At 56.8% G+C, this 16,445-nt stretch overlaps 2 protein-coding genes across 2 annotated transcripts in view; both read right to left on the bottom strand.

The window, feature by feature from the left end:
• Window positions 1-1,288, bottom strand: part of TRAIP (TRAF interacting protein) — a 28,413-nt gene extending 27,125 nt beyond the window's left edge. The window contains exon 1 of the mRNA XM_033131553.1: window positions 160-1,288. Within this exon, the coding sequence (XP_032987444.1) occupies window positions 160-257 (98 nt within the window). The 5' untranslated portion in view covers window positions 258-1,288. The remainder of the gene's footprint in view (window positions 1-159) is intronic.
• A 504-nt stretch (window positions 1,289-1,792) lies between these two features.
• On the bottom strand, window positions 1,793-13,635 carry CAMKV (CaM kinase like vesicle associated). The gene is made up of 11 exons (XM_033133252.1): window positions 13,443-13,635; window positions 6,057-6,165; window positions 5,816-5,947; window positions 5,573-5,647; window positions 5,244-5,382; window positions 5,007-5,127; window positions 4,792-4,867; window positions 4,547-4,683; window positions 4,308-4,386; window positions 3,983-4,070; window positions 1,793-3,707 (listed from the first exon to the last, which is right to left on the bottom strand). Exons 2-11 carry the CDS (start codon window positions 6,149-6,151, stop codon window positions 3,126-3,128), a joined length of 1,524 nt encoding a protein of 507 aa, XP_032989143.1. The 5' UTR covers window positions 6,152-6,165; window positions 13,443-13,635; the 3' UTR covers window positions 1,793-3,125.
• Between the last annotated feature and the right edge of the window lie 2,810 nt (window positions 13,636-16,445).

The following is a 16,445-nucleotide window of genomic DNA, read 5'->3' as shown; positions in this document are numbered from 1 at the left end:
ACCCCCTCTGCCCAGGTCCAGAACCTCCCGTGGGGCTCTGTCTAGTGCCGTCCTCATCACCGTCTGGGCTCCGGGGACGGGTCATTCAGAGGCCCGACGCCTCACAGTCCTGTAGTGGTACAGGGGCGAGCGCCCAGCCCGGAAACAGCGGTCACTCACCACTGCAGGTGGAAGGTGTGGCCGCAGTGGATGGCAGCCACGTCGCGCGAGTGGTCGAAGAAATCGGAGCAGATGGTACACAGCGCACGAATAGGCATGTTGACTGGATTCAAGGGACCCAGGTAGCCAAGGAAACCGCGACCGACCGTAGCCGCTCCCCACCGCCTCGGGTCGCTTCAAATTTGGCTCCACTGCGCGACTTCCGGAACCGAGCCGGAAGTGGTTACACGAAACGCGGAGGCAGAGCCTGAAGGTTGGGTCCGATTGGACGAGCCCTTAGGGGCGGGGCTTAATGGCCCTGCGGTTATAGAGAATCCTGGAGCGGATCGCAGGCCTGACCCTATCCGCGGTAGCGCTCTGTTGGCTCCGGGGAAGACAAACTGTACCGCAAGAGCGCAGAGTTGAATTGGGACCCGAAGCAGTTACGCCGCCCGCTGGGACACCTTCTAGATCAAGACAGGTCGTTACGGTCCCAAGCCAGAACTGGTGCGAGGCGCGCCGGGCTAGGGCTCCTCAGCCCCTCCTCTCTGGGCAGCCTTCTTTGTACTTCGAGAGAATCAAGACCACGGTGGTAGGAAAATGAGACCATGATCCTGATGGAGAGCGGCTCCCCTGAGCCCTGGGCAGTGCTGGACCTTACGCTGGAAGCCCACAGTTCCCACAGACCAAAAATATGCTCACCCTGTCAGCCCTCGGCTCTTGAGTGATCCTAGAAAAATGGACACAGGACACCCAAAGCTCACCCTGGCTTTACCCAACCAAGCAAGGCATGACTGACGATCCCTAAGTTTGGAGGCGGCAGGACCAGTACCCTGACTTTAGCTCTTAGCTCCCAGGAGGATCAGTTATGCGTCTGCACTGCAGTGGGGTTGGAATTTTTGGAGGCCCAGATATTTCATAGGCCAGTGACTAACAAACTCTTACTCCCACGTAAGAGAAATTATCTTTGGGGTCTTCCTTGAGAAAGAGCAGCATCCCTGGTGAGTTTACCTGGACCCCGCCAGCTGGAACAAGTCTTCTTAGGAGTTTTCAGTTAACTATTTTTAGCAGTGTTACACCCCTCTCCCCAGAAGAAACCTTATGCAGCGCCCTATAACATAAAGCATCTGATATGTTCCACCTGAAGTAGACCCAGAGTGAATCCTCTGGACCTGTGTGGAGAGCACAGGTATTGTTCCCAGGCAGGAGGAATCATCACAAAGGGCAGCACAGAACCTTTGTGCAATGCCCACCACGCCCCACTCCCACTCTAGGGAAGCCCACTTTGGTCATAGGCAAGGTCTCTCCCTATGGTGGCTGCTCTTCGGTGGGTTCTAGTTCTATGCCTAATTTAAGACCAGGGCTCCTTGTTAAATAGGACTTGCCAGGACAGCAGCCCAGAGGTTATTCCTTGGCACAAGTCCAGGACAGGACCCACAACCCACATGGATTTCTAGAGTCCAGAGGACCCTGCCACCACCACCAAGGAACACACTGTAATGAGGATGACCTGCATCCTCAGCCCAAGCCACATGGCACTGAGCACAGGCCACTCACTACCTGTGAACCTGCTCCCAGCCTCTCCCCTCCCCACTGCCTACCAGGGGCCCCTCCCCAGTAAGACAGAGGAAGAAAAGGCGAGAGGGTGGCCAGAGGCTTTGGCAGGGTGACATTTATTTGCCAGGATCAGCAGGCACACATTTAGCCCACTGACCTTCATACACCAGAGCAGACCCACAGCATGCAGGGAGAAGGGTAGGACAGCCACCAAAGTGCCAAGCGAGGGCTGGGACCAGTGTGGCTGCCTGCCCAGGATGTGGTGGGGTCTGACAAAGGGCACCTGCCAGGAGCCTACATCAGGAAACTGGGGAGCCTTATTCTACTTCCTCATCCCAGCACAAGCAACTCAGCATGGCTCAGGGGCACCTGGGCCTCTCTAAGCCCCAATCGAAGGGGAAGCAGGTCAAAGACATAAAAGGGGCTCCTCCCTGTTTTGTTATTGAAGCAGGAAAGAGAAAATCTGCCTCTGTGAAGGGCAAACCCCCAAATCAGACTATGGGATACTGCCATGCAGCAGTCCCCCTGGGATGCAGAGGACTGTGGACTGATCCTGAGGGGGGCCATCTGGGAAGAGCCAGAGGATATCAGCCCTCCCTGTTTGGCCCAGGATAAGGACCCAGCTAGGCTGGTGCTGGGCTGCCCTCTGCCCTCCCAGTTCTCTTTGCTAATTGCTCCTCTTTCCCCATATAGGCTCATGGACTCAGCACAGGGCAACCCACTGCAGGACCCAGGAGGGCAGGAAATAGCACAAGTGTCTTGGGAGGGGCTTCCTAGGGACAAAGATGGAAGCTTCTACCCTCCTCATTCTTTTTCACTTCTGAGGACCCCCGGATCCACCAAGCAGTCCCCCCAGCCATGCGACCAGTCTGTCTGAAAGCATATTGCCCTAGATTTTTGCATTCTCTATACCAGCCTGTGTCTACTTCCAGAACAGTCCACACACCACAGGCACATACCTTCATGTATAGGAGCCTAAGACCGCTGACAGGGCCTCGCTGGAGGACCAGCTCTCAGGGCAAGGCCACCCAAGTGTAGGGCCTGGGAGAGGATGGGACCTACAGGGCCTGCCTGGGGGAATTGTGAGGCAAAAAGGGAAGGGGAAGGGGAACAGGGACCTCCTGAGTATCCCTAGAGCAGCATCCCACAAGGAACAAAAACTGGTGAAGCTAGCAAAAGACAGAAAAGCCACGAGGAATCCATGCAGGGGCTGGGGCCGGTCCTGCCTCTCTGGCCTGCCCACCACTCACACACATACACACAGGAGAGGAGACTGTTCTCCTGTGGCTCCCGGACATGCCCCACACTGGGAGGTAGGGGTGGGGGTGGGGAGGAGGGCATCATGCCAGTGACTCTATGTACAGTGAAAAGCCCCTCATCCACTCTCCCACCCTCCTGCCCGTCCCCGTCCCCCCCACCAGCCTGCCCACTCAGCTGGTCTCTTCCCTCCGAGACTCCTGGGCAGAGCCAGCAGCCTCTTCCCCTTTACTAGAGAGTGGAGCCTGGCCTGTTGTGCCCCCTGGGGCTATGCTGTCCGGCTGGGCCACAGCCGGCTCAGGGGTGGCAGCTGCCTTGGTGGCTGGTGTGGCACTGCTTTGGGTGGTGGGCACAGTGCTCTCTTCCGTGGCTGGCGTGGCTCTCCCATCAGTGGCTGGAGTAGCACTCCTGTCAGTGGCTGGGGTGACACTCCCGTCGGTGGCTGGGGTCATACTCCCGTCGGTGGCTGGGGTGACACTCCCGTCGGTGGCTGGGGTGGTACTGCCATCTGTGGCTGGGGTTGCACTACGGTCTGCGGGGACTACATTATCGCTCTTTGCAGCAAGAGCAGCATCACCTGTTGTGGCTGAGGTGGCACTGCCCCCAAGGGCTGGGGCAGCTCCACTTGCAGCTGTGGCCCCACCCGCAGCCCCAGGAGTGGCAGTGTCTGTGGCTGGGGCAGACTGGGCTGCAGCTGTACTGGACTGCTCTGGTGCCCGAAGCCGTTTCATAAGGGTGGTCACTCGGACAGCTTTCTGAAAGGAAGATAGTGAGAAAGGCCCAGAGTGAGGCTTACAGAGGCTAGATCTATACCTCGGCAAAAGCCAAACCCAGACCGTCCGATGCTGCCTCTGGCTTCCTCTGATCTCCCCAGGGCTAAGCACCCAGCTGCTTCAGGACACCTACTTAAGATAGTAGCTTAAGCCATACAGTGGGTGGAGAAAAGCCGGTGTGTGATGCAGGCAAGAAACTGTGGATGCCAGAAGGCAGACTTGAGATCAGTCCAGGGAAAGAGCCATCCAAGCCTTACCTTCCATTTAGCCCTGGCAAAGTTCTTTTCAATTTGGGCACAGACACCATCCTTGATGTTCTTATCAGAAGCAGCATTGCCAGAAATCCTGGAAAGGGTGCAAATGTGTCTGGATCTGAAGGGGTATGGGCCTTCACGGAGAAACTGTGCAGCCCTTTCCTTGTAAGATCCAGGGATTATCAAGCAGACCCCTCTGGGCTGGCCTGAGCTCTGGCTGCCTCCCAACCCCCACCCAAGGCCTCAGGGTGGGGGCTGCTAGGTGTGAGGAGAATGGAGGCCAAGGGAACCCTAACCTCTCCTCCCATCCTCCCCAAGCCCTGCTCACCACTCATGGGAGATGGCCTCTTCCGCAGTGATACGCTGGTCTTGCTCCACCTCCATCAGCCTTGTGACCAGGTCTTTGGCTGGGGACAAAGCCAGGAAGAGGCTAGGCATGGCACCCCATCTCACTGTCTAGAGGTGATGGATGGGCTGGGGGGTAGGAGCAGAGTCCAGCAGAGGAAGCTGAGAACAGGTCCCCCACACCAATCCTTCACTCTACCCACATGCTGGGCACCTCCTCACCCGCCTGTGAAATGTCATCCCAGTATGGAGAGTCAAACTCATAGTCGCCCGCCAGGATCTTGCGGAAGAGATTCTTGTCATGGTTTTCGTAGTCATCTTCCTCTACCTCCTCATAGAAAGGTGGGTTCCCTGAAAGCCTGCATGGGGGCCAGAGGGCAAGATCATCCAGGAAGGCCATGGACACAGACCCCACCTGGGGTATGCCCCACCTGGCTGCAAGCCTCGTCACTCGCCAATCCACTCACAGGATGTACATGATAACTCCAATGGCCCAGCAGTCTACAGGGCGTCCGTACCGCTGCCGGCCTACAACCTCCGGGGCTGCAAACATAGTACCAACTGGCTGGTCAATATCAGGCCTGGCCAGGCTTGGCACCATTCACACCCACTTCCCCCCTACCCAGAGCCATTCTTTGAAGGCTGTCTCCCACCCTGCTCCTGCCCCCCCACCCCTGCTTGCCAAGGTACTCGGGGGTCCCACAGGGCTCCTTGATGAGGCCATTCTCTAGCTTAGCCAGGTGGAAGTCGCTGATGACAATCTTTGAGTTCTTCAGCCGGTTGTAATAAACCAGGTTCTCCAGCTGCTCCAGCCAGGAATGGCATGTGAGTGGGCAGAGAAAGACTCCATGAGGGGAGGGCCTCAAAGTGCTGCCCACCCCAGTACCAGACCGGCTGCCAACTGACGCTCTGGCCTCACCTTGAGGTTCCTGTGCACAATCTTGAGTGAGTGCAGGTAGGCCACGGCCTCCAGGACCTGCCGCACCACATTGCTCGTGTCTCGTTCCGAGTAGTAGCCCTGGTCCAGGATCCAGTCAAACACCTCCCTCCCCGTGGCCCTGAGGGACACCAGCCCCTGAGCCCGGCGTGGGCAGGATCGGGGGCAGGGCAGGAACACTTGGGCAGATTGCCCACACCAGGTAGCTGGCTGGGCAAGGCGCAGGGACCTGGGACCCCAAGGGTCCAGAAAGGGGGCTTTCCCTGGCTTCAGAAGACAGAGGAATCCTGGGACCCCAGGCCCACACTCACAGCTCCAGGAAGATGAAGTACTCCTTGCGGGTCACAAACACGTCCACCAGTTGCAAGATGTTGGGATGTTTTACCCTGGCAGCAGAGAGAAGAGCCAACAGCTAGGGCTGGGTGAACCCCTGAGAGGCTCCGGTTGCCACAGCAGACTAACTGGCCAGAGACTGGAACTGCGTGAGTCCCCTGACCTCAAAGCCTGGCCCTGCTACCTCCTACGCCCCCCCACCCCCCAGGCCCCATACTTACATCTTGAGGATGCCTATCTCGTTCTTAGCCGCCTTCCGCACCTTGCGGCCGTCCCGCTTCTGGAACTTCTTGCAGGTGTGCAGCTTGCCCGTCGTCTTATCTTTGGCCCGGAAGATCTCACAGAACTCCTCACTGCAGCCGGCAGGCACCCACTCAGCTCCGGACTCAGCGTGGGCTGCACTCCACTCCCCTTTCCCCAGCCTTTGCCCACCCACCCTTGCCCCAGCAGACCAGCACTCACGTCTTGATGACCTGTCCCAAATCATATCTGTCAGTCACCTCCGACGGCTGGTTATAGTTCTTCTTGTCGCCCAGAGTCACACACCCAAACGGCATTGCCAGGCTCTGAGCTGCAGGCAGGATGGGATCTGGCTCAGCTCTACTGCTCCCCACTTCTCCCCACAACATAGAGGTTGCCTCTGGGGGACACCAGCCTGGCTCAGGCCAAGCCAGGGGCAGAGTCTGGGGCAGGAAGGGCCAGAGGGGGGGCAGGCTCAGATCCTACCCCTGCTTTTGTGGCCACACCTCCAGCTACTCAGCTTGGCTGTCTGAACTACAGGCGCCCCACTTATGAAAAATGTATTAAACTGACATATCAGGGAATCACTTTACATCATATACATTGAAAAGAAGATTGATCAAATGATTTCTTTACATTTCAGCCATTTCACAGATGAAGGGGGCTCTAACTACCCACCCGTCAGTAATCATCTCTGAAAGTCAGAAGGTACCGAGTGTTGGCAAACATGCGGAGAACATGAGCAATGCTAGTGGAGGAGAAGTCTCCCCTTTGGAAAACAGGTTGCTGAAACTTCGGAAGTTGAACACATCCTGCGAAGCAGCAATCACACTGCTAAACACATGCCCTATAGATATGCACACGTTTGTGCAGCAGGAGGCTCCTACAAGAATGCTCACACTCGCCATATTCGTAATTACTAACATCTTGATCAACATTGTGATATTGTGTATGTATTATGGTATAGTCACACAATGGAATATCACACAACAATGGAAAGGCAGTAGCTACAGCTACACCCAACCACAAGGTGAATCTCACAGTGTTGAGTGATAAAGATATAAATGAATGTATATAGTGTGGTTATGTGGAATCGATACGGAGTTCAAAACAGGCAGAACTAACCCATGCTGTTTAAGGATATAAACATACTGGTAAAACTATAAAGAAAAGCTAGGAAATAAACACCATGAGTCCTTCTAAGAGAAAGAAAGGGGTTATGAGGAGTCAGGACAACTGGGGGATTTCTGTTGGGCCAATTTCTGAACCCGAGTGGCAGTTTCATGGCTTCATTATAATTTGTAAAAACATACATACAAGTTTTAGCACATTCCTAGATATTTGTTAATTTCACAATAAAAAACGTTAATAAAAATGATGGCCAGCCATACTGAAGAATAAATACTTGGTGGCTATTAAAAAAAAGAGTAGATTGAAATATGCTGTGAACAGTCTCCAAGATACACTGGTAAGTGAAAAAGCAAGGAGCAAGGAGGTGCGTAAAGGGAGCTGCTATTTGGTAAATGTTTTAAAGTTTATACACTGCTGTACACTCAAATCCTGTTCTGGAAGGACAACTAAGAAAGTAAGAGTTCTCTTTGGGGCAAAGAATTGGGTGTCAGAGAGGCAGATTTATATCTTTTGTTTGCTAACTTTCTGTTAGGATTTTTACTATGATTAATTACTTTTATGCATGTACCGTGTTTCCCCAAAAATAAGACCTAGCCGGACGATCAGCTTTAATGCGTCTTTTGGAGCAAAATTAATATAAGACTTGGTATTATATTATATTATATTATATTATATTATATTATATTATATTATAGACCCAGTCTTATAGTAAAATAAGACCAGGTCTTATATTAATTTTTGCTGCAAAAGACGCATTAGAGCTGATGGTCTGGCTAGGTCTTATTTTCAGTAAAACACGGTAATAAATACTGCATTCAGGCACAGTACTTGGGGGATCCCTCAGAGGGAGAGCCCCCATCCGAGTAGAGAAGCGAGGACAGGCTTTGAGGAAGAAGCAGCATCAGGGCCGGGCCTTAGAGAGGAAGGATTTGCCGGGAAGCTTGTAGGGCTGAGGGTCCAGAAAAGCGAGACAAGGCTGCCTAGAGCCTCACTGCCAGGGCCCACAGGATACCTGGGCAGTTCAGGTCCAGGGCAGAGGCCTCTGGCCAGGGGTGTGTGTCCCAGGCACAAGAGTGACCACAGTTGACTACAGTGGGTTCCAGGTACTCTGGCACCTGGGGCATGGTACCGCAACCCTGCCAGCCCAATCCTCACCTGTGGTGCTGAGTGGACCGGCTCCAGCACCCAAAGAAAAGGGACTCATAGTCTTTACTCAGAGGTAAACTTCTGGAGGGGAGTTGGGACGGTGTCGGGACCTTCGCAGACTTGACCCAGGCTACTACCATAATGCCTGGTCTGTGTGACACTGGGGCTACAGAAAGCTCTGCACCGAGGCTGCATTCAAACTGCTCTGTCTCTGCTGACTGTGCATATTGTCCCTCCACACCGATTAGCACTTGCTGCTCACAGGGCCTTGAATACCAGATGCTCCCCTACCTGGAGTCACTCATAGCCACTCGGTAGTGGAGAAGGGAGGAAGCCACCACCAGAGGAAGGAGCTTGGGTCGGGGGGACTCTGCTAGCCGGCATCAAAGGCCAGGACCCACACAAGCCCCATGGCCAGCCCTGGCTGCTGCTTGCTTCCTCCCAGGCAGAGGCCATCCACTTCCCAGGGGTCACAGTCCTGAAAGTTCTCTCTTAAATTTGCCCTCAGCATCAGGGAACAGATTCCACCATTCCCTCATCTGGGTTGTTTGGGCTCAGGGAACACTAATGCATTTCATCAGCGTGATTCCAGCCAGGGCTCAAGCCATCTTGTGAGACACTGCAGAGGCGAACAAGAGAGCTTTGAAGATCGTCCCCGACTGCGTGTCTTTGCCACCATGGTCACAACATGCTCCTGTGTCTGCTGGGGAGGAGCATGTGGCTGGAATCCCACTCTCACAGCTGACAGCAGAAGCACAGCCACCCACCACTGCCGGCCACCCATCTTTATGCCCTAACAATCGGAGGGGGGAGGGGGGTGGGGGGCTACATCAGTCCTCCCTTATGTGCAGCTATTCCCTTCCCAGGCTGGAATCCAAGGCTGCGTACTGGGCAGGTGGGTGGTACCTCAGCCTGCAGGTCCCCCAGGAGGGCTGGGAGGACCCGTGTCCCAGCTCTGTGGCTTTGCTTACACCATTCCCTCTGGCAGGAGTGCCCTTCCCCCAAAGCCTCCCATCAGTACCCTATTTGTCACAGCAGAGTTATTTATAACATGAAAAAAATCAGCAACTACCTAAACATCCAACAACAAGTGACTTGCCAGCTCAACAATGTCCACTCCACGGCAGGACGTGTGGGCACTGCCCCTCTTGGCCTCCCTGTGGAACAGCCTCCACCTGAGCCAGGTGCCGGCAACAGGGCTCAATCTCTTCTTTCTGACATTATACCAATCTCTGATTTCTGACATTATAAGGTTGCTTGTGCAACAGATTATCTAAATCAATCCTGATGCTCCAGACTCAAAATGGCCCTTCTCTGAAATCCCTTCCACAACCTCCACCTCCCCCCACCCCACCCCACTAGCTCCCTGCTCTGACGCATGGCGTGGGAGGTTCTCTATACGCCTGTCCCTGATCTTGGCCCAGCTTTTGGCCATGAACATGTATTTGTGCCCATAGGGACCAGGGCTGCTCTTGAGGTCTGTCTCCATCACCGAAATCGGGGCCTCGGCTCAGTCACATCAGCCTGAAGCCATGTCTTACAGCCTCATGGCCAGGGCTGGGAGGGATCTGCCTCCCCCCTACCAAGGCTGCCCTGATCCCAGCCGGTCGCTTCTTCTCACCAGTCTCACTGCGCTCACTTGCTTCCACCCCTAATCTGGCCCCAGGGCAAAGTGAGAAGACAGGGGGGCCTTGCAGATTAGTGCCTTGGTCCCCGCCTTGGTCCCCTCCGGCCCCCTCCATTGTACCATCTGTCACCCACCCTGCTGCCTGGGAGGCTGCGGTATGTGCACCAAGGCCCTAGCACCTGCCTGCGACAGGGTGGGGCCCTGGTCTGGAAGCTGGGAGAAGCAGCCAAGGGACAGCTTCAAGAACTGGAAGGCCGGGAAGAAAGGGGTTTGCATTTCTCATTCCCATGGCCTGGAGAGCCCAGACTCAACACCCATTAGTGGAGAGCTCTCCTTCCAGCAACAGAGGACCTGGGCTCTGCCTCAGGTCCACACTGGACATGGGAGGGCACAGGAGTCCCAATTCCCTAGAGATGTGGCTTTTCCCATTCTCTGCTGAGAAACTAAATGGTGCACAGGGGGCTGTCCAAAGGGAACTTGGGGAAAGTACAGAGCAGGGCACTGCCACTGCCCTCCAGCTGGTTCTAAGTCAGCCTGAGGGCCAAGCACTCTCCAGTCTGACCACTGGGCTCAGGCAAATGAGCCTCGGGCACCCCTGAGGGAGCCCCTGCCCATTGGTGCCCTGGTAATAAAGGGTCCTCTAGGGACCCTACTACAGCCTAAGACAAGTCTGGCCCACGGGAAGCCTGAATGGGACAGAGATCAGTCCAGAGGCCCAGAGGTCCCACCTAGGAGTCATGTTCCCTCCTCCACTAAGGTCAGCCTGTTTCAGGCCCCACCTTTCTTAGCCATAAACAGGAGTTTCCTGCTGCCCTGCTCCTCTGCCACGTGGGGCTCCAGAGCTTGCAGCAAATCTGGGGAGGCCAGGAGGGGCCCAGGAGGCCTCCAGCTGCCTCCCAACAACTGTCGGCAACACCTCCCGATTTAGTGGCAGCTGTGAACACCAGCCTGCGGGCACCCCCCCCCCCATTCCCTGCTTTCCTTTCTCAGGGACTGGGGCTGGGTTTGCAGTGGACACGCTTAGGCCCAAGCCCTGCCGGCCCACTGCTGAAGCCTCACCCGCAGGACCAGGGGAAATAGAGACCTCACTCTCGTGGTCTGGTGTCAGGAGGCAGAGCCGAGCTTCTGGCCTACCCTCCAGCTGCTTCAGAAAACTGGGCAGGGGGCTGCCTTGGCTGGGCCTCATGCTCTAGCTAAACCATGGTCCATAGTTCCTGCTGCTGACCCTTTGCCATCTAATGAGGGAGTGTGTGTGTGTGTGTGTGTGTGTGTGTGTGTGTGTGTGGCGGGGGTGGGGGTGGGGGGCGGGCTCCAGTCTCAGGGGTGGGTATACCGTCCAGTGCTGCCATCAGAAAGTTCAACCCTCATATGCAGGCAGAGTCAAGAGCCAGCTGACCCCTCCTGGGCACCTTTGAATCCCTAAAGGAAAACTCCCTGGGGTCCCTGCTTCCCTGTGGGTGGAGGAGGGGAAATGCAGGGGAAGGCTCTAGAGCAAAGGGTTACAATGGTGATGGAAGTTTTAAAACAAGAGGAGGGGGAGGGAGAAGTGTTGGCCAAACCCCTTCTCGAAGAATTCCCTGAGGCTTTGACCTGGTTCCTTCCCCATGGGTTCTGTGACCTTGGTCCCTATCAAGAAAGGGGAGGTGGAGGTACTGAGACACTTATAAAAAGAGAAAGAGAGACATGGCCACAGGGAGACAAAGGCACAACCTGTGATGGAAGGGAAGCAAACAGGCGACAGAGTAAAAAGGATGCAGCCACAAGGGTGGGGGGGGGGGGAAGGTGGGCATCGGGTTCTGAAGGCGCCTGTGGGTGCCCAACAGAGCCCTAGGGCCTCCACGGCCATGTGCTCTGAACACCTGGGCCAGGAGCTGCTGCCTGGTACCTGGACTTTGAGACTGAACCCTCCTATACGCCCTAGACATGCAGGGAACCTGGTGTGGGAAGCACCCTTAGCTCGAAGGAAGAGGCCAGCTACTGCAGTCGCCTAAGTCAGAGCAGCTCCTCAGCCCCTCTCCCTGTCATCACAGCAGCTTAGGTAAGGCAGGTCCCACGTGGGGAAGGCACCAGCGTGGGGGATGGAAATGAAGCTCGGAGACCTGGCTGCTTCCCTTCACAGCCCTCCTCTCAGCTGGCCCAGCTACACCTGGACTCCCCAGCCACACCCCCAGCCCCCTTCTGCTATCCTCTCTAGGCCTTAGGTCCCCAGGGCCCCTCTTGCAGCTCAGCCTAATTCTCTGCCACTGCTGTCCCCCTCCCAACAGTGGATCCTGTTAGGAGAGCCAGAAACAGCACCCTAAGCAACCTAGAAACAGGAAAACAACTGCACAGCCCCACCTCCCCTTGCCTTAGTTTCCCTGGATGGAGATCACGGACTCAGTGGCCTTCTCCCAGGGCAAGGATTGATTGATTGCCTGCTAGTGAGTGGTGGCCAGGATATGGGCTGGATAGGAGGGCCAGAGGTGGATATGGGAAAGGTAGCCTATGGCACCTGGGGGTCCACACCCAATGCCGTGAAAGGAGAGGGACCTCTGCCTGACACTGAGGGAAGTGGAGACACCATTATCCCAGATGAGGAAACTGAGGCCCAACAGCCGGCTAAAGCTGACAGGAATCAAATGAGAGGGGAGGGCACCAGGTCTCTGCAGGTGGTCCTTGGGGGGTTCAAAGGCTGGGCCTTGGAGGAGGGTGGCAGGACAGGAGCTGGACTGCTGTAGACTGAGCTTTTGGTGAGGGACAGAGGGCCCTGCTCCCCAGAAGAGAACCCGGTGGAGCAGGCTTTCCTAAGGGGTGCAGACAAAAGCAGTTTGGCAGAGCTATGGGGGGCTGGGAGAGCCTAGGGTCTCTGCCAGACATTACAGGTTGGGGAAGGCAGAAACTCCCTGGTTTATTGTCCACCTCCCCCAGCCACAGCCCTGCTTCCCACCGCGGTGCCACCCTGACCCCCTTCCCAGTGCTGCTGACTCGCCCCCGCTGGCACAGCAACACACATGCGGGAGGCACACGTGTGAGCACCAAGCCCCGCACCACCCAGCAGAGACATATGTGTCCCCCACCCCCACCATCCAGCGCTAGGTCGGTGTCCTGGACCCCGGCTGGGCCCCAAGTTAAGGCTTGAAAACTGGATCTTGCCTCGGGCGCTGCTGGTCCCCAGGGGCTTGAAGCCCCCTCCCCCACTCCGGCAGCCCCGCCCAGCCCCCTCCAGGTTGTCGCCCATAAAGAACTCTCCGTTGTCATGGAAATTAGTGACTGCTTTGAGAAAGGGAGGGGGGCGGGAGCAGTTGGGAGGGGCTGGAGGCGGCTCTGGGAGTCAGGAGGGACCACTCAGCCCTCGGCCCCTACCCCCCTCCGCCCCCCGCCATGGGGCACCACGAATGTCCGAGGGTTAATGTTTTCACAATTAGTAGCCCAGCGAGACGGGGGCGGGGTGGACAAGGTGCGGGCGGGGGGAGCAAGGAAGAGGAGATTCGCCTGGACTTGAGTCTCAGAGGCTTCCCCTGGGACCCCCGAGCTGTCAGAGGTGACAGGCAACTTTAGCCCAACCCCGCACGCGGACCCCCAAATCTGCACAGCCTGTGTGCTCTGCCCCCGCAGGGGCCCCAAGCCTTCGCGGGGCCCCTGTACATTAAGCGACCAGAGACCTAATCCCCCAAGACCTCACAACGTGCGTCCCAGGGACGCTCCCCCGCCCGGCCCGCCCTCACCTGCAGCGCCGGTTGATCACAGGAAGAAGCGATCGCGGGCTCAGTGGGGGCTCCGAGGGCTCCGGGGTCAGCGGGCAGAATCAGCTCCGGGCACGCGGGCCAGACGCGGCGCCAGCTGCAGCCGCTTGGGCTCGCGAACCTCCAGCATCTCCCGCCGCTCGCCCGCACCGGATTTGCACCCCGGGCCGGGGGCGGGCTGGGGGCGGGGCCTCCCTCAGCCGGCTCCGCCCCGACCCTGGCCGAGCTTAAGGCCCGAATCCCACTCGAATGCAGGCGGACCAGGGGTGGCAGCGGAGTCGGTGAGCATTGGGCTGCCCGGCCCGGGCCAGGCTCTCAAAGGGCTCCCTTAGGCCCTGGGACTGACTGCGCCACAGGGCTTAATGGAGGGGCCTTCTTCCTATGCCCATTGTAGGGGCTGGGGAGTGGGAAGTGTGGGGAAAGCCTGAGTCCTAAAGCTGCACAGGAAATCTCTTGGCAGGTAGTGTCCCGGGGGACCGGCGCACTGCCCAGCTCCCAAAACCTGACCCTAAGGGTGGAACCCGCTTAGAAGAACCAAGTGGACAGTCGCTAGCGCAAGCTGCGCTATAGAGTAGCAACCCGTAACTAGGAGTGGGTTGTGCCCAGACCATGGTGGCAGTCTCCTTTCCACCCCAACCTCCATTCCCGCAAGGCCAAAATCTTTCCCATTACCAAGTCCCAGCCAGGGTGGCTGGCCCAGTCTGTCCCTTCTATGTAGCACTGAATTTCTCAAGCTATAAAAGTCACCTATGGCATGGTGTGGAATCTGCTTTCTTCCCAGTTATATCACCCTCAAACACTTCATGAGCAGAATCACCATCAACGGCCTGGGCTGGGATGTGGGGATACAGGAGACCTGGCCCCTGACCATACCCGGCCACTGACTGGAGGAGGCTGAGAACTACCAGGCAGAAGCTTTAAAGGAAGTCCTTGGCCATTTCTCTGTGGACCCAGTGCTTGCCCTGCTCCCCTCACAAGGTCTGAGGCCATTATCTGAAGGCCAGACTTAGGCTTCTCGGTGCCTGGAGTTGGGGGATCCACCCAACCCAACCTTTCCAGTGAGCCTTCTGACCCCATCCTGGGTGCAGCCATCTCCAAACCCTGTACCATACTGAGTCCGGCTCCCCTGCGTGGCTCCCCGTGCTGCTGACAGAGTGACTGCCCGTGTGAGGAAGCTGGGGCTGGGGCTGAAGGACTAGCCTGGCAAATGACTATTCAAACAAGGCCCCTCTATATCTTCCTACAGAGGGATTGTTGAGGAGCCCTTCATTTCCTTCCCTGGCTTTGGGTCACCTGTCCCAGGCCAGGCTGGTGCCACCTCTGAGTGGTCTCAGTCATGGCACCAATCCCACTACTGGGTGGGAATCTCCTGGCAGGCTGGGCACCTGCAGCGCAGAGACTGTGTCTCATCTCAGTATGCTCAGTCCCTGTCTGTAGAATGAAGGGACAGCCTAGCATGCAGTCCTGCCTCCTGTCTGCCCGCTGTCCTTGAAACAATGGCTCTCTGAGTTGGATGGTGCAGCCGAGCCATGGTTTGCCAACCCCACACATGTCACACGTGTTTTCTGTCTTTCCATGACCTTGAGGTCATGGATATCCAGGCATGGAGAAGCTGAACTGAGGAGAGGCTGGAACAGGGCACTCAGAGGCAGGGGAAAAGGTGGCTGCGGGAGCCCTGCCTCCTGCTGGCAGTGCTCCACCTCTTCTTGGTCCTGTGCACACTCCATGTGTCTGTGGGTGAGAGCACGTGGCAGGGTATATGTGCACACGTGTAAGTGTGTCTGTGTGTTTGCGCTCTTATGCTGAAGGAGAAGGCATTAGCACAGTGTGTGCAGTGGGGCCCAGGGGCACGTGTGTCTGCATTCTGTGTGCACCCAGGCATGCTTGCTCTCACGTGCTCACGGACGCTGTAGCTAGTCTCTGGAGCCACTGGTCCCTGGAGACACTGGTCCCCTTCCTGCCTAACACAGGCCTTGGGATTGTGGAGATTGAATCAGGGTTGTGAGGACAGGACATGGGAAGAGGCTGGACTATGCCCAGGGGCGGGCAGGGGCTGTGATGACCCTATGTCATCGGTTGTTTCTAGTCATCCCCCTAGGGTAGCCCCTCACTCTCAGGTGGGGGGCAGTGGGGTGGGAGGGCAGGGAGGTGTAGCCAGGTCTTTGCCCTCTGTGGAGAGGGTAACCTAAAGACAAGAACCCAGGGTTGAGACTGAGCCATGGCTTGTCCCTCAGTCTCCAACCAGAGAAGCACAGGCAAGGCAGGGCTTCATTGTTTTGGCTTCAATCTCCAACTGCCCTCTCTGGGCAGGAAGTAGCAACACCAGCTGAGTGCTCTTCCAGACTATGGACTGGGCCGACAGAGCTTCATTCCTACCTCCCCTTTCAGAGCCAGACAAGGTCAGGGGCCGTGGCTTCTAGCCACCCCCCCGCCAGAGGAATAGCGGGAGGCCCTAACACGGGGCAGTTTGGGGTAAGAGCAAGAGCAGTTGGCTTTGGCATTGCCCGGTATCCTTTATGAGGATCTCCTGAGGAGGCCTGTACCCTGGCCACACTATGGGCAGGGGCTGCCTGGGTTGGAAGGCTGAAGAGGAGGAGAGCCCAAAGTTGACTATTCTGGCTCCCACCAGAGCTAGATAGTCAGAGAAGCAGGATAAGGCGCGAGCTGCTGTATCCATAGAGCACACAAAGCAGGCCAGAGCCTCAGCCCCCAGCTCAGGTCGTACCCCATCCCCAGGGGCCAGGACTTATCTGCCCCCTACCCCAACTTCCTGCTCCAGGGCACCAAAGCCAGCACTCCTATATCCTCGTATTCTGACTGGTGGACAGAAGCCCCTGCCAACCTAGTGTAGAGCTCCAGCCAAGGTTCAGACTTTAGGAGGTACCTGCATTACCAGGCCAGCTACCCCAAGAAGCCAAGACTCTGACAGGGACTGTCCCTCGGGTACACAAAATGCTCCAGGCCCCCAGCCATCTTTGGAACTTT

Source organism: Rhinolophus ferrumequinum, chromosome 17 (genome assembly GCF_004115265.2).
Source record: "Rhinolophus ferrumequinum isolate MPI-CBG mRhiFer1 chromosome 17, mRhiFer1_v1.p, whole genome shotgun sequence".
NCBI lineage: Eukaryota > Metazoa > Chordata > Mammalia > Chiroptera > Rhinolophidae > Rhinolophus > Rhinolophus ferrumequinum.
This window is presented reverse-complemented; position numbering and strand designations above follow the sequence as displayed.

Excerpts from the sequence above, each read along its gene's own strand:
- CAMKV (XM_033133252.1), bottom strand. The coding sequence starts at position 6,151 with ATGCCGTTTGGGTGTGTGACTCTGGGCGACAAGAAGAACTATAACCAG. Across the intron at positions 4,387-4,546 it reads GGATGACATTTCACAGGCGG|CCAAAGACCTGGTCACAAGG; the intron begins GTGAGGAGGTGC and ends CTTTGTCCCCAG. Across the intron at positions 3,708-3,982 it reads TTGCCAGGGCTAAATGGAAG|AAAGCTGTCCGAGTGACCAC; the intron begins GTAAGGCTTGGA and ends TCTTCCTTTCAG.